The following is a 21026-nucleotide window of genomic DNA, read 5'->3' on the forward strand; positions in this document are numbered from 1 at the left end:
CTAGGGGGCTGGGGATTTAGCTCAGCGGCAAAGCGCCTGCCTGGCAAGCGCAAGGTCATGGGTTCGGTTCCCGGTACCGGAGAAAAACCAAAAAAAAAAAAAATTACTCTGGCTAAGGTCACCAATGACCTCCAAGTTGCCAAATCTAATGGTCATTTCTCAGTCCTCCTCTAACACGACAAACAGGTGCTTAACACCTGTGATCACTTCCTCCTTAACAACTTTTATCCTTGGTTCCAGGGCACCCCTCCGTCTAGATTTTCTTCCTACCTCACACGGAACTCTTCAGTCTGCTCAGTGGTCCCTCCTCATTTTCTTGGCCTCTAGTTATCTCTGAGTGCTCTCTTCTATCTAACCTCATTTCCTTGAGGTTCTCCCTGATTTTCTTGGCTCCCAAATTGTTATCTGCAGCCCAAAGCTCAACCAAGAACTCACCTTCAGTCTCATATCCATGTGCTGGTCTGCCCCTCAAGCTTGGAACCCTGTCAGTAAATGGCAATCTTGTCCTTCCTTGCATTTGTGCAGGTCATTTACCCTGGAGTCCTCTTTGACTTTTCTATCTCTCCCCACAGCCAACCCATCAGCAATCCCAGCTCTGCCCACCTCTACTGGTACAATACTGGTCCAGCCACCATACTCTCTCTTGTGATGTCAGCAGTCTTTGAACCAGTCTCTCTGCTGCCCTTCTTGCTCCATGAACCTATTCTCCACATGGTAGCCAAAATGATCGCCTTTAAAATGAAGTCAGCCCTTGTCATGCCCCTCTGTTCAAGTTACTCCAAAGGCTTCCTATCTCATTCAGAATGAATCTTCAAGTTCTTTTAGTAACTTCAATGCTTTTCACATTCAACTGTATTGCTGCCTCTTATACCCTTCTACTTAGTACATGCCTATGTTAGCTACCTGTGGCGGCTCTAACAAACTGCTACAAAATTAGTGGCTTAGAACAGCACACATTTACTCTTATACAGTCTTAGAGACCAGAAATCTAAACTCAAGGCACTGGTAGCTTTCTGGGGCTTTAGTGGAAGTGTCTTTCTTTATCTATTCTGGCTTCTAGAAGCCATCTATACTCTTTGGCTTGCAGCACCTTCCTCTATCTTCAAAGTCAGCAGCATCTTCTCTCCTCTCTGACCTCCTGCCTTGTAATTATACTGGGCCTACCTGGACAAGCCAAGAGAAACACCCCATCTCGTCTCAAGATCCTTAACTTAATCCTACTTGCAAAAGTCCTTTACCACGAAAGCACACTCACAGGATCCAGTGATGAGGACATGAAAGTATTTGGAAGGGCAGTGTGGAGCATTCCACAACCTAGGCTTCCTGCTTTCCTCACACACTGCAAGTGTGCCCTGCTTCAGAGACCTGCCCCGGTTCCCTGTTCCTCCCTCCATCTGGTCTTTGGTCAAAGGTCACCTACTCTATGAATTCTTCTTAAAAGTGCAACATCACTTCTGCTGTCTTGTTTTTCTCCATAGCACTTATCACCATATGACATACTCTCTGTTTAATGAGGTGTTTATTGCATATAATGTAAACCTTCTGCAAAGCAGGGGTTTTATCTGTGTTGTTCACTGCTATACTTGCAGTCTAGAATGGATCTGGCTCACAGTAAGCCCTCTGTAAATAACTGAATGGGATGAAAGAATAAGTTCAACTTTTTAAAAACTCAGCTTTAAAAATGTGGATTCCTTTTATTTTCAAAGGTCATTATAAACAGTTCAGCTCCTGACATGGGCTGCCCCTAGCCTAAGAGATTCTTTCTTACTGAAATGTATTATCTTGTTTTCTTTTTTAACTTTTTAAGTATGGAAAATTTCAAACCCACAAAAGTAAAACAAACCACATAAAGAACTCCCAAGTACTCACCCTCTGAGTGACTCTCAATACTCTGTCATTCTTGTGTCATTGAGCTCCAGATATATTTTCTAGAGTTGCTCTGCTTTTCCCTAACTCCCTGCATAAAGAAGGTGGTCACTGCATGTAGGTGAATTAAAAGGAATTCCTAAGGGTACCTGGGGCTGGGGCATGAAAGGAACCTTCTACAGGTCTCCTGAAAGACAAGCCTGACAGCAAGGGTGGAATTTAAGGACTAAGGGAACCCTGCCAACAGCAATAGCCCGCAGAATCATTTCTACCACAAGCATAAATTCTGCTTTTCCTGGTGATGAATTCCTGACTTTGAAAAACTTCACTAAGACTATACAGCTTTAATTATAAACACTCAGATTTTCACTTCTCCTATGTGATCACAAAATCACTTTCCCATGAAACATGAAACATCATAATCTACTAGAATTTAGTTTCATAATTCTTACTCATTTTAGTATCGCCTCATTCTTGTTCCCAAATTTTATTGTAATCTTACGTTTTTTATCTCTGTATTGTCCCTCTTTTTCATTACTGCTCTCTTTATGTACATTTTTCTGCCCTTTACTAAAAAACATGATATTATTGCCTACATGCTAAATTTCTAAAATCATAATAGGAAATGCACATTAACTAAAATGTTTTATAAAAACTGAATACAAAACACAAAATTATAGAGTTGGAAAAGTAACCAGTGGTTGCCAGAGGTTAGGGATAAAGATTAGGGATGCACAGGGGGAGGTTGAGGTTGGTCTGGCTACAAATGGCTATAGAGGCAGCACAAGAGGCCCTTGTGATGAATATTCTGTATGTTGGTGATGGCTGTGCTTGCATGAATTCACACCTGTAATGAAGCTGCACAGAACTAAAATCACAAGTAAGTGTGTATAAAACAGTAAACTCCGAATAGGCTTTCTGGATTATACGAACGTCAATTTCCTGGTTTCTGCATCATTCTACAGTTATGCAAGGCACTACCAATAGAGGAAATGTCAGAAGGGCACATGGGACCTCTCTGTACTATTTTTTATGATTAATAATTTTTTTAAAAGAATGGTGGTAAATACTTAAAAACCAGCCCTTCTCAGAATTATTCATGTTGCACTCTAACAGCAGGCTCACTTTCCTCATGAAAACCAAACAACAGAACGTTGTAATCCTAAATTGACAATTCTGTCACTGTTATCCACTTTAAAATATCCCTGAAAATGTCAGGAATCCTGTGGGCATGAAGAAGGATGAATATACAATTATAAATAGCAAAATGATAAGGCTGTTCAATGAATGCTCCAATGAATAATGTTGCCTAGTAGAAGGCACAACGTCTTAAAGATGTCTCAGGATAAACAGTCCTGTGGAGATAGGAATAAGTTCCCAGATGGTCAGCTACTGATAGCAAGGAGCTACAGAGGTTAGCATCAAGGGTATATAGGGATCACCAACTAATGCGTAGGACTTTAGTTTTGGAAACATAAAGCCTCATAAAACAGAAAAAGGGGAGTGGATGTGGCAAGAAGGCAGAGTCAAGGCAAAATCTGCTCCATAATTAAATCTCAAAAGGCCTCTCCAATAAGAGTTCCTTACTACTAGCTAGTTACCAATTTGGCACACAGATCTAAGCAAACAGGTTTTCTCCAAGGGCATATATATATATATGTAGTTCATAGTGCAAATGCCACATAACCAGCCCAGTTTACTAAAATCCCGAGGTGCCTTGATTAGAAGATAGAAAAAGAGAGACGGGAAATAGGAAGCCCTCACTTGCTTTTATTTTAAATCATAAAGCAGCGGGTCATTCCACTCAACAGAAGGACTTTTTCCCTGTTTCAAAAATAAAAACACCACAAGAAACAAATGAAACTGCTGCTTATATTTATTACTTTGTGGTTTATTTTAACGATTGAAGGAACAAAGCCAATCCTACCAACTACTACTGGCCATCTATTGTTATCTTTATGCAAGAGCTCTATAAAAATCCTGGTTTCATAAATCACAGCCAATTTAATCATTACACATTAAAAGAACTCTATTTAGGATTTTCTATTCTTATAGATGTGCTTTAAAAACTAGGTTAACAGCAACAAAAAACAAATCCAACTGGCCAAAGAGCGAAGAATTCTGGTGGACAATTAGACCACTGTGTTGCAAATTAAACTGTTCACACCTGCAGAATAATCTCACCAGCATAACCAATCTACCCTGAAATGCAGCCCTGTTGTACCAAGAGCGGGATCTCTTCTTCCACTAGATCCTATCTTTCTTTCACTGATAAACTCTTTGGATGAGAAAGCCAGCAGCAGATGTGAAAGCCACATGGCTCTCTACAAAGCAGGAGAGCAAAAAGCAATGTTAAAAGAAATGATTCCTTAAACAGTAGCTCACTATCAAGAATGAAGATTTTATCATCTAATGCTGACTTTGTGTAAAGCAGCTAGCTATTAGACCCTGTTCCAAGACTTTGGCTAACAGCATCAGGCTCAAATCCAGGAGTTGGACTCATTTAGCTACACCCTTGTTTTCAACTCTTGGGAGCAGGGCCAACGTGTAAAGTTAGAATACAACAAATCAAATTTCCAAGGGTAATGAAGACAATACAGGTACTCTTACTTAATGCAACTGATAGGCTTTGAGCACAGTTTACACTTCAACACATTTTTTAAAGTGAGTTTTAGCTTTTAAATAATTCCCATCATTTCCTAAAGAGACACACTCTGCATCGAAAAAAATCTGCCAACATATCCACTTAAGTAATAATGTGGCAATCAAGAATATCAATAATCCTTTCAAATTCATATTTTAGTAGAAAAATGATTAAACAAAATGCTTCATAAAAAGATGTACTTCCTTGAGACCATAATGTTAAGTGAAATAAATCAGACACACAAGCTTAATTAAATATCACATGGTTTCTCTTATATAAGAAACCCAAAATATAAATACACAGCAAAATAGAAGATAGGAAATAGCTAGATCTTTTGCAAAAGAGAAAGGGACCAAGCAATCAGAGGAGGAAAAAGGGATGAAAAAAGAATTAAGACATGTTATATACCTGTGTGTAACAACTGCCTGCGAGGAATTAATCTTCATGTGCTGAAAACATGTACTGGCTGGGCATAGTGGTGCACACCTGTAATCCCAGTACTCAGGAGGCTGAGCCAGGAGAATTGCTGCAAATTTGAGGCCAGCCTAGGGTACATAGCAAGCTCAAGGCCAGTCTGAACTGCACAGTAAGACCCAGGCTCAAAAAAAGAAAAAAAAAAACAAACTAATAAAAAATATATACTGAAAAAAAAATGCACCTATAATCCAGTTCTCTGTGAGGCAGTATAGGAAGATCGCAAGTTTGAGCTCAGGCTGGGCAACTAAGTGTGAGACCCTGTCTTAAAATAAAAAATAAAGAGGTAGCTCAGTGCAAAGGCCCTGAGTTCAATCCCCAGTAAGGGGGTCGGGAGAAGAAAGAAGCACAACACCAGAACTCTTTAAACTGTCTGCATCATCTGTGATTTCACTGAACTGCCACAGTGATGGCAAGTTCCAAAGTAAAAATTTGTGGTTACAGTTTTCATCAGTCTTAAACTTCTTTAATATTTTGAACTTCACATTCTTAGGGTACTTTGGGTTTTAGCATATAGTTCTCTTACTGAGCATTTTCTCTTGAAAATGCAGACACCTATGTAAAATGCATTTATAGAATCCAGGGATGGGAATGGTAGCTAATACTAACAAACTAATTTTTGGGGCAGTGGTGGAGAATGGACACGCCAGTATCTTCTATGGAACATGACTATCCATCAAAAGCCAATAGATAAGCAATCATACATGCTTATGGAAAGTCAGAGGAAATCAGTAAATGTTATGTACATTAACAAAAGGAAAGACAAAAATCATATGATCATCTTAGCAGATACAGAGAGAGCACTTGACAAAATTTAACATCCTTTTATGATAAAAGAAAGAATCTTAGCAAATTAGGTATAGAAGGAATGGGCCTCAACACAATTAAGGCCGTACATAACAAACCCACAGCTAACATCATACTCACTGGTAAAAAGTTGAGAGATTTTCCTCTAAAGATCAGGAACAAGACAAAGATGCTCACACCTGCCACTTGTGCTGAAGTCCTAGCCAGAATAAGTAGGCAAGAGGAAGACATAAAAGACACCCAAGTTGGAAAGGAATGAGTTCCACTACCCCTGTGTGCAGACAACATGGTCTTACATACAGAAAATCCTAAAGATTCCACCAGATCCTGTTAGAACTTATAAATGAATTTAGTAAAGTGACAGAATAAAAAATCAACATACAACCATCAATAGCTTTTATATATGTTAACAATAAACAATCTCATTCACAACAGTTACAAAAAAAAGCACTTTCAATAAGTTCAACCAAGGAGGTGAAAGACCTGTACACTACACTAAAAACTGTAAACATGAAAGAAACTGAAGAACACACAAATAAATGGAACATAATCTTGTGTTCATAGACTGAAAGAATCAATATTGTTATAAGGCCCATACCACTCAAAATACTCTACAAAATTTAAGGCAATTTCTATCAAAACTTCAAAGATATTTTTCATGAAAAAAGAAAAAAAAACTGTAAAATTTATATGGAATCACAAAGACCCTGAATAGACAAACCAACCTTGAGCAAAAAGAACAATGCTGGAGGCATCACACTACCTGACTTCAAAATATACTACATAAAGCTACAGTAATCAGAACAGTATGGTGCTGGCACTGAAAACAGATGCACAGGCTAATGAAACAGGACAAAGAGCTCCAAAATAAACTCATGCATTTACAGTCACTTGATTTTCGACAAAGATGCCAAGAACATGGAATGGGAAAAGGCAGTCTCCTCAATGAGTCATGTTGGGAAAACTGGATATCCACATGCAGAGGAATGAAATTAGACCCTCATTTCACACCCATATTCAAGTATCACTTCAAAATGAGTGAAAGTCTCAAACATAAGATCAGAAATGATAAACTACTAGAAGAAAAGCTTCATCACGCTGGTTTGGGCAATGATTTTTTTTGGATATAATCCCAAAAGAACAGGCAACAAAAGCAAAATCAGACAAATAGGATTAGATCAAACTAAAAGGTCTTCTACAGCAAAAGAAACAATAACATGAAGAGACAACCTATGGAATGGGCAGAAAATATCTGCAAACCATACACTTGAGAATCAATTAATATTCAAAATATATACAGAATTCAAGAGCAAAAGAAAAATTACTGATTTAAAAAATGAGCAAAGGACCTGAAAGAACATTTCTCAAAACAAGACATTCAAATGGCTAACAGGTATATGAAAAAGTGATCAACATCACTAATCAGAGAAATGCAAATCAAAACCACAATAAGATATCACCTCACACCTGTCAGAATGGCTGTTATAAAATGATAAAAGATATGTGTTGGAGAAAATGTGGAGAAAGGGGTCCCATCAAACACTGTTGGTAGAAAAGTAAATTGGCATAGTAGTTATGGAATAACAGAGTGGAGATTCCTAAGAATAATAAAAATAGAACTGCCATATGATCTAGCAATTCTACTACTTGATATAGATCCAAAGGAAAGCAAGTCAAAGAGATATCTGCACTCCCATGTTTACTGTAGCTTTATTCACAAAGCCAAGATATGGAATCAACAGATAAATAAAGAAAATGTGGTGTATATATATGCATAATAGAATATTATTCAGTCTTAAGAAAGGAAAGCCTCTCATTTTTGAGAATATGTATGAACTTAGAGAGCATAATGCTAAGTAAAATATGCCAGGAATGGAAAACTAAATTCTATGTAATATCATGTATATATGGCATCTAAAATTCAACTCATGGAGATACAAAATAGGAGTACTGGGGAGATGTCGCTCAAAAGATACAAAATGTTAGATAGCAGAAATAAGTTCAAGAGACCTACAGTACAGTATGGTGACAGTGTTAACAATGTTTTGTATACTTGAAAATTGCTGAGAGTAGATTTTAAATGTACTTGCCACAAAAAGTATGTGAGATAAAACACATAAGCAGTTTGATTTAGCCATTCCACAATTGTACATAATATGTAATGTTTGTCAATTAAAAATAAAATGAATTTTTTAAAAAACCCAGAAGTAGTGGTGCACACCTGTAACTCCAGCTATTAGGCAGAGGCAGGAAAATTTCAAGTTCAGTGCTACTACAGACAACTTACTAAGATTTTGTCTCAAAATAAAAAAAATATACAGGACTAGGGATGTAGCTTAGTGATAGAGTGCTTGCTTAGCATGCATGAGGTCCTAGACTCAACTCCCATTTAAAAAAAAAAGGAAAAAGGAAAGAGAAAGGTAAAATGTGGGAGAGAGGGAAAGGAAAGATCAATTGTATACCCTTGGCCAATAAGATAAGAACAAGAGAATAATTTTAATAGCATAAACTCTTGTCTCTCAAAGTATGACCAAAGTCACACTGCCATAACTAGTTTATGGTTTACATCTAAAACATCCCACGAAAGTCTCATGTTTGGAAGGTGACTGGGTCACTGGGACATTATACACTGATGAATGTACTGCTGGGAGGTAGAGCCTGAGCAAAGGACCTGAAAGAATGTACTCTTGTCTCTGGCACATCTCTTCTCTCTCTGTTTCCTGGCTGCAATGGAGTGAGCAGTTTTTCTCTGCCTTGCCCTTCCACCATGCCATTGTTCCCTTGGAGCAGTCAACTGTGGACTGAATCACTGAAAACTGTGGGCCAAATAAACCTCTTTTTCCTTAAGCTATAGGTGTCAAGTAGTTTGTCTAGGCAACAAGAAAGTTCAGTTGAGTTGCTGTTATGACTGTATGTGACCACATGGTTTAGAAGTCTTTGGAACATGTCTCGCAGGAGGAATTTGGAAAAGTTTGGAAATACAGGCTAGAGAAGCCCTACAATGTTGTGAGCAGTGCTTGATGTGCTATACTGGTCAGAGCTCCAAAGACCAGAAGAGGGCCCTAGAGCTCCATGCTCATTCAAGGTTGCTAATGTTCAGCTATCCAGGCACAGAGAGGCCACTGCAGCCATGGTACGAAGGGACCCAACCACTGCTTGAGTTGGCAGCAAATTTTGGTGTCATTCACATGGTGCTGATTTTTGTGCATGCAGAATGCAAGAGTTATGGTGTCACGGAGGCTTCACCCAGATTTCAGAGAAAGACCTGGGAGGCCAGGGAAAAGGACCAAGAAGACAATGCATGATGTTGTGAGAATAAAGCCAGAGGTGCACTCCAAAGAAGTTGGAGACACCAAGAACACGTAAAATCTGCCAAGAAAAGCCACAGGCAGTGAGTAGAGCCTGCCCAAGACAGAGTTATGTGACTTACAACCAACAGGGCCATACGGGTAGGGCCACCCAAGCCCTTTGGCGTCCTCATCTTGCCACAACCTTCCCTGGATGCTGGAAAAAGAGTTGTAAGATTTCATGTTTTCCTTGCTGGGTTCTGGCATTATATTGGTCTGATTCCTTCTGTCCCCGTCTTCCTCCCTTTTGGTTTGGGAATGTTTACCCTATGCCGTTATTGTATGGTGGAAGTATTTAACTTTCTTTTTGATTTTCATAGGTGCTCACAGCTAAGAGTTCACCTTAAATCTCAGAGGACACTTTGGACTTGTACTTTTCAGCAATGCTGGAACTGCTAAGACTGCCAATTCTTAGGGATGAACTAAATGCATCTGCATAATGAGATGGACATGAATCTTTTGGAGGCTGGGACAGAATGTTATGGTTTAGATGTAAGAGGTCCCACAAAACTCTCATGTATTTGAAAGGTGACTAGGGCTGGGGAAGTGGCTCAGTGGTAGAGCTCTTGCTTTGCATGCAGAAGGTCCTGGGTTCAATCTCCGGCACCATACAAAAAGAAAAAAAAGAAAGATGACTGGACCACAGAGGGCATTATACTCAGTGAATTAATTCACTGATGAGTTTGTACTAAATGTGCATATTGGGAGGTGGGGCCTGGTCAGACAAGGTGGGTCACTGGAGGATGTAACCTGGAAAGGTGTTCTTTTTTCTTTTTTGTGTTTTGTTTGAGGCATGGTCTTACTACACAGTCCAGGCTAGCCTTAAACTCATTATGTAACCCCGCAGGCTGGCCTCAAACTCCCAGGAATCCTCTTGTGCCAGCCTTGCAAGTGCTGCACCCAGCTGGAAGGGTGTATTATTGACCCCAGCTCTTCCCCTGCCCCCTCTGCTTCCTGGCTGCCACCATCATCCCTCTACTACTCTGTTTCTGCCTTAAAGCTGGATGACCATGAATTGAACCTACTGGAAACTGTGAGCCAAATAAACCTCTCCTCTTTTAAATTGTAGGTGTCAGGCATTCTGTCCCAGGGGCAGGAAAGCCAACTAATATATCTACTATAAAGGTAAACCACCTGGCCCTACCACAAACCTCGTGAATCCAAACACTATATCATGAACATTCTCCCACGCTTCACGCACACAATAAGGTTTGGTGTAGACAGTAACTCCCAACATTTCACTCCACAGGCATATGCTCCAGAGTCAGCATGAGATGGATGCCACTGATCTGCTATTCCCTCCCTGTGAGTTCTCACATGCCTCTACCTCACTATGTGGGACTCTATGTTTAAAGGGTAATTCTGATTATATGCCTAAAACATTACTTCACCATTTTGTCCCTGGGCTGACACTCAGCTACCACTGAAACAACTGGCCTGACTTAACCAAGGGATCACATCTTTGCATTAGAAATCCTGAGTACACTAACAGAATAGGCTACCTCAGTAAAGGCTGAACCCAGAGTTGTCAGCCTTGAGCTCAACGTCACAGCTCAGCCATAACTAAGACTACCGTGAGAAAAGAACTCTTGACCAGACAGACACAAAAAGATAAACTACAAGTGCTGATGTGCAGCACAATCCTTTAAATTCAAGGCTGATTTCCTTCAAGTAAGGGTGCTAACCAATTCATTCATTCTGCAAAGTCTGTAATTCTATAAAATAAATTTCTGTCACCCAAGAGCTGCCTATACTTTAACCACACATTTAGAAAAATCTTGACCATTTAATGATGCCTTACCTGCGCACACCTTCCTAGATCTTTCCTGTCCAGATACTGAAATATATTGATTGCCAATTCATAAGGCAGTTGGACATCAAAGAAGGGCACGTCATCCATTTCATTCTGAGGAAAAAAAAGAAATACACTTACAATTTTGAGATGTGGAAATAATTCATATTTGCAGCCCCTTTAAGTGACAGATATTTCCCAGGAGGAAATGCTATCATGAGTTCTCAAAGGAGTCATACAACTAATTCAAAAGTCACCAGACACTCTCAACTCTGACTCCCACAAACTAAACTCCTCACATTTACTTGTGAAATCCACATTACAGTTTCCTGTAATGCTCCAAAAAGGGAAAGCAGGAGTGCTATCTTATATCCCAGGACACACAACAGGAATTAGTGGAAAGGTTTGGGCATAGTCTCCTGATTTTCAGGATAGACGAGCAGCAAAGTGGAACAAAACATGAGCCTGGAAATCAGCGAGGCCACCCCTCCTCGCAGGACAACTATTACTCCCCACCAAGTAAGGGGAGTAAGTAAGCCCAGCTCCAGAAATGCTGACCTAGGTCACTAAAGTGTTCTCATCATTAGGGAAAGACGAGGGTAGAGAACATGAGCAAAAAGAAAACAACTGGAAGGCAGCTCTGGATCAAGGTGAACACCACTTTTCCTTGAGGTTTCCTAATGCTCTCAGGGGCTTACACTGGTTAACCTGAGTGAGCCAGTGCAAACAAAGCAGTTCTTCAGTGTCATTTATTAATGTGGAGAAATGAGAGCTTGCCTGCCTTTGGATAAGCAATTAGAGATGAGGTAACAGGCTTCAGCTGACGGATAAGGCTGTCATGATGATCCTAGTAACACAAAGGAATATGAGCACAAAACAGAGAAAAGCCAACTGTGCATGTGTACCCCTCTGCCTGTTCACAAAACCACCTGCCAACACTTGCTATGTTATATGCTTCTGCAAAACCAGGGAAAGCTGTGCTCTTTGTCCCAACAGAACTCTCTTAATAAAATCCATTTTTAATAAGCTTTGGCTGACATCAATGACTTACTGGTTGCGAGCAAATTGTTAATTCACCAAACACATGAGTTTTATGTACTGCAAGGCTGTAGTTTCAGAAAATAGTCTCAGGATTGTTAAGGGATTTAGACTCTGATTTAGAGCACTGATTTGGACCCCATCAACGTTCAGAACAAAGACTGTTCTGGAATCATATTTCTGTTCATCTAAGAGCCTCAGGGCTAAAGGAGAATCTGGAGCATAAGAAAGAAATGTAGTGTTTAACTACAAAAACAATACAAGAAGAAGTATGAGGGCCAAAAAGGGTCTCTCAAGGGGGGAAAAATGAGAGTTGACACTTCTCTGTGGGAAAAGAAGGAACTGAATGTTAAATTAGGACAGAAATACTGGCCATGCAGGGGGAAAAGGAAAACAATCTGCAATGGTAATTGCAAGGCATAGGTCCCTGCCTAAAAAAACATTAGAAAGTTAATGGTCTAACGTTGGGTGAGGTCCCTCTCACACATACACACACAACTAACTGGATTCAATCATCAGCAAAAGAGGTCCAGCATGGTGCTTCAGGCCTTTAATCCCAGCATTTGGGAGTCTGAGGCAGGAGGATTACTATGGGATCCAGGACAGCCTGGGCTACACAGTGAGTTCAAAGCCAGCCTAGACTACATACTGAGACCCTGCCCCAAAACTGGGATTACTCTCAGCCAGAGACAACTGGAGAATCCTCAACACCACACTGGAGGGAGTCACTGCTGGTTAGGTAAGACAGATTACCACCTGCAACCCTGGACTTTCTCCTGCTATTTCTTTTGGATTATTCTGACCATAGTGAAATGGAAAGGCCTGCTTCCCCCACTTGTAAACAAACAGAAAAATGTTTCTTAACCTCACATAGCCAGAACAAAGGCAGGAAAAAGCATGCACTCACTCAACTGACATCTCCTTTAGCAACTTGCCAGGTCTTTCTTTCTTTAATACGTCCCACTCAGGACGCACAATGAACTAGTTTCTGGACTTGATACAACTCTGATGAGGCATGAGACATCATCATTTTTTTCTCATATAGAAAAGTCACACCTCTGATGCCAGAAGCCTTTCACCTTATGCCATTCAACTGGCCTATTCTCTAGTCTCTGTCCTCCTTCTGGAATGCAGCACTTCTCTCTTTGTATAATCCCAATCATGCCACCATCTTCTCTGGTATGTACACTCCCTGGAGAGTCAGAGAAAGGCAAATGCATCTGAACATCCTCATCTGTTAAACAGATAAACTATAACCACCCTACAAAATGGGTAAGCTATTAAGAATAAAATGAGGTAACACATAGAAAAGGCTCAGCACAAGTAGCAAGGCCGAGTAGCCAATAATGGATCATGAATATAGCTATATTCTTTCAAGAGCCACTCCAGCTCTCTTTTCCTTCTTCAAATATTTGTTAATTTGGCTCACCTCCTGTGGTACTCCTAAATCAGCTTGTTTTTTACACATACTGTTTACACAGTATACTTTTCATCATACCAGATGACAGTCAGTAATAATGGTAGCAAGGGGGTGGTAAAGCAAGGACTAAGTCACTTCAGAGTCTAAACACTGGAAGTATACACACAAAGAAACTTCTCCAAGAAGACTTAAAAATAATCAACAACTTTAAAGGAGTATTCCTCTCTAATCACTCATGAAGGCTTTGCTCTGGTACATGAAGAATGAAAAGGTTACAGCCCACCAGGCTGCAAATGACCAGTCAGTGGTATTATGACCAACATGCTGACAGTCTGAGATGCCACACTGGTTTCACTGTGAAAATGCACACTGTTCTATAGGGCAATGACTATTCAAAGCACTGAACTCCACTCATGTGAACACCAACATTCCAGAGCCAAATTTTTTTAAAATCAGTGTGCTCTCAGAATTATAACTAAACTCTAAAATGATTACAATCTTCAACCCCAAACAGTTCAAGTCTCAGGTTTTCATGCGATGATCTTCCTTGTTGCTACCAATTGGGGAATAAAAGGAAGAAAAAAGAAACCAATATATCAAATAAAGAAAAGCAAACCAATATACCAAATATCTTAAGAAACAGATAGTCTCACAAGGTTGGGTCACCAAATTGTGAAGTTTCATGCTGCATATGTTTTGGAACAATTGTGCCAAGACATCCATCCAATGGCTCTGTAGTAGGGTCACTCACATTTGCCCTTTAGGTCTGAAACTCTCTTTCCCAGAGGAGGATGCTGCCTGCTCACTGCTGAGTCCCTTCCTAGACACTCACCTTGGCCAAACAAGTGGCTTCATCAAAGCTGCATGCTCTCCCAGAGGGCAGTCTGTATACAGTAACTAGTCCATGCCCAGGCACATGCCTGGGCCCCTTGCCTCAATCTGGACCTTTCTGCAAGGCCAGCCCACTAAAACACCTAAAATCAAATCTCAGTCTCAGGGTCTATTTTGCAGAAAGGCCAACCCTTTTTGTGAAGCAACAGAAATGACCCATGGTGGTCTTGTACTCAATACATTGCCAAAGGTTCTTATGCGCAAGTCCAAAGACTTTAGTTTACGTAGCCTACTTTCCTCTCCTCCTCTATTCCACTAATACTGAAATGCAGTACTCAAGAGTAATGTCATTATACCAACCAAACAAGTAGAGTAAATTAAAGGTGATGTAAATGATTTATAAACTTCAGTTTGTTATTTCTAGTGACATACCATTTGGGAAACACCTTACAAAGATTAACAGCATGTTTGACTGTGTGGTTGAAAATATAACTCTTTACAGGTACGCACACCTTGACAAGACTTTCAAGCCACATCCTCGACAAAAGCTGCAGCCTGGTAAACATATAAAGCCTAAGGGCTGCAGCACAGTGCTTTAAGCACTCAGATTCAGTGTTTCCCAAATCAAAATTTCCACTGCTACCAGAGTGCAGAGAAATTCCTTGTTATCTAATGAATACTATCCGCTATCTACTTAAACCATGGTGAGGCAAACAGCCATCTAAAAACTTGTGAGTCACAGTAACCCAACTCTACATTGACACTGACTTGAAAACATGAAAATGGATAACCCGGCATATCAGAAACATAGGCTAAAAAGGAAGAATTTAAAGACACTGTTAATACAAGAAAGTTTAGTTATACTATTTTTAAAAATCAATGTGATTGTACTGTTTAGGAAATAATTGTGTTCCCAGCAATATGAGTCTTGCCAAATGTATGCTCTAGAAGACCAATAAATTCAAAGAATTTACTTCCCTTTAAATTTAAGGAAAAGCATCTTTTTGATGGCATACAACTTGGTTTTTAATACTTTGACAACAGCACAAATATTCTCTACCATTTTTAGTGACTTGTCCTTAATACCATCAAAGTCACCCATGGAGTGTTTGGTTTTTTTTAATGGCCTGAGCCCCACCCGGACCCTTGCGCCAAAATTCCACTGGAGGGGGCTCAAGCATTATTTTCTCAAAGGTTCCTTGTGCACGTTAAAAGTTAAAAACCACAACCCTAAGTCATAGGTGGTTATTAAAAAAGGAAAACCCACCCCTTCTTTCTTAATCAAGGGGAAAAAATACACAAAAGGGTCACGTTACTTTTGTTAATTTAAGGTCAGTGAATACTAGATTTTCCCAAAGTCTACTGGACTTACTCCAAAAATGCTGAGATAAATTGTAAATAGATCCATCCCCAGGGAGGCTGATTTGTACTCCTATGTGCTAATGTAAGACTAATTCTGTAAATGGATTGGTTTTGTGCCTTACTGTTAGAAATTTAATCTGTCTTCTCTTGTTTAATAGAAGAAGGGATAATTACTAAGAGCCAAATCAGTACAAAGTGAAGAAACTGACTTACGGTTTTTGTTCACAATGTATATCTCCAGGGCAAACAACAGAAAGAGCTCTCTATGTGATGTTTTGAGAAGTTGCGAAAAAGTGCCTGGGGTTCAAATGAGAGATTTGCAATAACATTTCTACCCAATCAGAGATGGAAAGGAGGCTGTTTTCTAAAGGAGTTTATCTCAGCGCTCCACATAATGCAAAAGCTGAGCAGAGGGGTCCAGTTCAATCAGAAGGAAAAGAGAGGTTCCAGTTTCACCTTTATCTTCTTTGAGAGGGAAAAGAATTGGTTGATTGGGGGAGGGGTGAGTCTGAAACACTCTCAAAATAAACAGGTACTCATTTTGTCTCAAACCATATATTTTTATGTGTACAAATGAAAAATGATTATCAGGAATGTGAACAATGGTAGCCTCTAGGCAATGCCATTATAGGAGATTTCTGTTTTCTATTCTTCTGAATTTCCTAAATATTTCTATAGTAAGCACACAGCACATTTTTAAATAAGATGATTTATGTTCAAAACACTGTCTGAATTCAAGGCCATGCCCAATTCTGGGGGAGGGCAAGTGCTATTAGCAAATGTATAAGAAAAGGCATCTACATTCAAAGAGCTAGAATCTTTTACACAGATAACTCATTCTCTCGTAAAACAATAAATACAGGAGACTAGAAGAAGCAATATAGATAGTTCCCTAAGGTATTCCACAGTTCATTAGTAAGTCAGCTATTTAGAACTTGGAAATCGTTTCTCCAAAGAAACAGTGCTATAGAGGTTAAGCTCCCAAGGAATAAGGCAAAAGCCAATTTATCTCTTAATGTTGAACCTCCTCCCAATGCCTAGCTACAAGAGCAAAAGGTATTCAATACATATTCGCTGATTGCACATACAGATGATATGACTGGACTATAACACTACAGAATCTAATCAGCCCAGTGTCTTGCACATGTTATGGTAAATGTCTAATAAATGTCCATGAGATTTGATTTTTTTTTTTTTTTTTTGGTATGATACTGGGGACTGAAGCCAGAGAGCACTGAGTTATATAACCCCAATCCTTTTTATTTCCTATTTTGAGACAGGGTCTTGCTAAATTGTCTTTGAACATATGATTCTTTTTTCTCAGTTATCCAAAGAGCTGGGATTACACATTCACAGGTGTATACCAACATGCCCAGCTTACCTTGTCTAAAGTTTTTGTTTATAGGAATAGGCTTTTCAACTTTGAGGCAAATTCTTAAATGTCAATCTAAAGTACTAGGGCAGTGATGGTGAATGCTTTAGAGCTTTCAATGATACAAATAGCCCACTACTGTAGCACACGCGCCATAGGTTCACCACTACTGGTCTAGGGGAACTAGTGCTGGGGATCCCAGAAGGCTGGGTATGGCTGTGAAGGAAGTCAGTGTGGAGCAAAACAGGCTGGACCTCTTCTTTCAAAGCTCCTTTGCTGTCTAAATAGGATCAGAGCTTCAGAATACAGCAAGGACAGTTAGGGAGGAGGTGATCCTAACTAATCAGAAGCTTCAGGTACCAGATGGGTACTACGCATGGGGGTGGATTTGTTTGGCCAAAAGTTCCAAACACTACAAGAACAATTCCACCATCAGTGTTAGCTACATAATTCGTATGGCCCAGTGTGACAAAAAAAAAAAAAAAAAAAAAAAAGAGGAGGAGGCCCTTGGTCAAAAATGATTAAGAATTTCAAGACAACAGTAGAACATAAAACCAAGTAGAGGGTCCTTCTGCACACAGAGATTGTGTGAGCCCTCAGGTTGCATGCCTACAGGCTGCTGGACTTGGCCACCAAATAACTTTTGCATGTGCTGTCTCTGCCTGGAGTCCCCTCCCCTTTCCCTGAAATGTGACCTGCCCAGAAAGGCCTTGTTGGATAGCACTATTGAAAACTGCACCTTCTCCTATGGCACAGACACACTCTATCCGTCCTACCTGCTTTTTCTCCAGAACATTTGTTATCTGGCAATTATCTGTCCATTGTGCAGCTCCCTCTTCCCCAGCATGTAAGTTATAAAAGGAACACAAGATTTTTTTTTTTTTTTGTCTTGTTTACTTCTGTATTCTCAGTGCCTAGAAGAGTGCCTAGTACTAAGAAGCCACTTAGTGAACATTGTGGAATAAATGAATGAAGCCCAGTCGCTTCACCAGCAGAACTTCCAGGGAAGACATGACCTAAGTTACAAGTTTTTCTAATATGTATTCACACAGATCGCTGCAAAATGCACCCAAGCAGAGGCCTGCTAATTCAGGAAGACAGAAAAATCCATGGTACTGACAATAAAAACTTTTTATTTAAGGGAAGAAAAATTGGGGCTGGAGAGAAGAAGAACAGAGGAATTTAAGCTAAGCTTTACAAAGAAGGCAAAAGACAGCAAAGAGGAAGGGGAAGCCACTCCAAGTAAGCCAATGTAAGACTTCACCACAACAGGAGAAGAACTAGTCAGCAACAGTCTGAATCTGCCCCAGGTCTACCAACTCCAAAACCCAGCACCAAAACAAAGGCTTCCTGCTTCTGTTAATGTCATTCTTTCAGACAAAAAAACAGAAACTCTCTGAGGACAGGAACTATATTCATTCTATTTACTGCAGGTACCCCAGCACCTTGCTCATCAGTAAATATATAGTGTATGCTGAATGAACAGGAAATACATTCTCACAGTCTGTGCTGCTTCAAACAGCCACCTAAAGCGGACACCTGTGATGTAGCAATTTCCTATAATATCTACTCTTCTTTTAGGAAACCACTCTACCCCCCACTTTTATTCAAGATGGCTTAAGTGAGGCACACCCGACACTTCTCTCCAGAAATGGGGACTGGCTATGAATCTGGACAATTTAAATCAGTGATTGACTAAAAATCAGTCACATGACCTAATCTGGACCAATAAGAGCTCAGGTTCATGAATTTAGCTGCACAAAGCACAGGCGCTGGTCTCTTTCCCCTGTGCTGCTAAGTTGACAGCACATAAGACTACAGTTGTTGGTAGCCACTTTGCCCCCAAGAAGAGGATCCTGCTGTGAATGAAGACAACGAAAGGAAATCAGGACTAAAAAAAAGACTTCTAGTTATACTACGTAAGCACCCAAACAAGTATCAGCACTTGGACTTTTCAATCATATGAATTAACAGATTCCAGTTTGGATTTTTTAAGCCAGTTTGAGTAGGGTGCTTGCCCTCTGCAGCCAAGAGATCTGAATAAAAAACATGACCAACCAACTGTGGATCACAGTCACCAACTAAAGAAAGAAACACATGCAACTGTACTCAGGTGGCTCACTATCTCCAAAGAGTCTGGGTTAGTGGAGAGAGGGGGATGAAAGTGTTTTGTTTTTAAAATAGGGTCTCACTATGAAGCCCAGGCAGACCTTCAATTTGTGATCCTCTCGCTTCAGCCTCTCAAATTGTGGGATTACAGGTATGGATGGGCCACCATACCCAGCCTTACTACAAAGTGTTTTAACAAATTAGTGGTGCCCCAAGGTTGGACGCTACTCACGCTAGAGCCTAGTAGTACTGAAAGTGGCGATTCTGAAAGGGTCAGAGAAGTCCACTAACGTGAATTCCAGGGAGACAGGACAGGCTTTTTCCAACTACTGTACATATAAAACCTGGATCTGCTGTGCTCCCTGGGCCCTCCCCTAGTGTCATTTTTAGGGTATTTTATACACTTCTTCACTATTATTGGCATCAATGCCTGAGTGTTACTGCTAGAAAACTAGCTAGATCAGGATTCAAGGTCCAAAGGAATAAAGTAAAAACAACATCTCAATTTCCAAACATCTGGAAGCTGCCCTCTGCCCAGCAACTGATTCAGCAGGTCTGGGGAAGACCCAGAACGTGTATTTCAACAAGGTTGCAGGTGATTTTTATGCCAACTCAAGTTTCACTTGGTGACATTCAAAGTTTAGAAGACCTAAGATGAGCATGTGGTATGTGCCTATAATCTCACCTACTTGGGAGGCTGAAGCAGGAGGATTCTTACTCTGAGGTCAACCTGGGCACAATAGCAAGACCATATCTCAAGAGAGGAGACAGAGACAGCGACAGACAGAAAAAGAAAACAAAAAGAAATCCGGATTAAAATTCAATAATTCAATGCCCAGTGTTTATCAGCTGGATAACGTTGGACAAATCACAAAAACTTCCTTTAAGTCTGTTCATCTATAAAAGGAGAAGTAACACCCCCCACAAGGGACTGTTGTTAGAATTAAGGCAGAGCACAGGAAAAGAGGTGTAGTTAAAAAACTCAACTTAGAAGCTATTAACATTATTTGAATAAAACCACACATGATATAAATAATGAGCCATTATGTCTTGAAACAACTTCCACTTACAGAGTCATCCCCAATTGGAAAGTTATAGAAATTTTCTTTAATCCTAATTAAAATCAAGTCATTAAGGTCTGCTGTCCTCTCCTAATTCTTAATCTGGGAGTCATGGATCCTATCAAATAATGTTGATTCTTCCCACTTAATGACAGGGGGTTTTTTTTGTTTGTTTTTGACAGGGGTTATTTTTATGGAAAAGATCTCCAACTTCCTCTAGAAGATCCGGAAAAGATAAGAACTACTACCCATCCTATGGCTACTCTCTCGAAGGAGTCAAAGTTTCTCCACTTCCTTCTCCCTCTGCTTTATTTTTTGAGTATGTGCAAATAGAAAAATTAACACCAACAGTATACAGAGAAAAGTTTAACTTCTCTGTTGCCTGGGCTCTCCTCTCCCAAGACAACCTTTGTTAAAAGTTTAGGTATCTTTCTAGAACAGGATTGCTCAAACTCACTCATACTTACGACATTTGGGTGGGTAATTTTTGGTATGTCTGTCCCGAAGGACGCTCTCGAGTATCTCCTACTCCTGTATGCCCAATAGCGCGCGACTGCATACACACACCCACCCACTGAGTCATCCAAAATCTCTGCAGACACCAAATCTGGGGGACAGAACAGTCCCCGGCTGAAAAGCAGTCTGTCGAGACCCTAACGCATGCACAAACGTGGGTGTGTATACGCCTATCCCGCCCCCGCCGCTGCGCCGCACAGAAAGTTACTTTCCAGGTTCCCCAGGGGTTCATTCCGGGGGCGGGGGCCGGCCGGGGCTCGGCGGCAGGGCACCGCCACTCACCAGGTCGCGGATGAGCTGGTCCACCAGCTGCTCCCCGCCCGCCGCGCCGTCCCGGACCGGAGGGGAGCGGGAGCGGCTCGCAGCTTCCGGCCTCACGGCCCGGCT

At 40.5% G+C, this 21026-nt stretch overlaps 1 protein-coding gene across 2 annotated transcripts in view; it reads right to left on the reverse strand.

Moving 5' to 3' along the window:
* The window catches only part of Fbxw8 (F-box and WD repeat domain containing 8), a 105002-nt gene that overhangs the window by 83608 nt on the left and 368 nt on the right, over positions 1-21026 (reverse strand). Inside the window, exons 2-3 of one of the 2 annotated variants that reach the window (XM_005396550.2) lie at positions 20922-21022; positions 10940-11044 (exon numbers count right to left, since the gene is read on the reverse strand). In XM_005396550.2, the coding sequence (XP_005396607.1) occupies positions 10940-11044; positions 20922-21022 (206 nt within the window). Of the gene's footprint in view, positions 1-10939; positions 11045-20921; positions 21023-21026 lie in introns of those variants that run through there. The other variant, XM_013520439.1, reaches the window with a different exon arrangement.

This window comes from Chinchilla lanigera, unplaced genomic scaffold (genome assembly GCF_000276665.1).
Source record: "Chinchilla lanigera isolate Chin_1 unplaced genomic scaffold, ChiLan1.0 scaffold00054, whole genome shotgun sequence".
Classification (NCBI taxonomy): domain Eukaryota; kingdom Metazoa; phylum Chordata; class Mammalia; order Rodentia; family Chinchillidae; genus Chinchilla; species Chinchilla lanigera.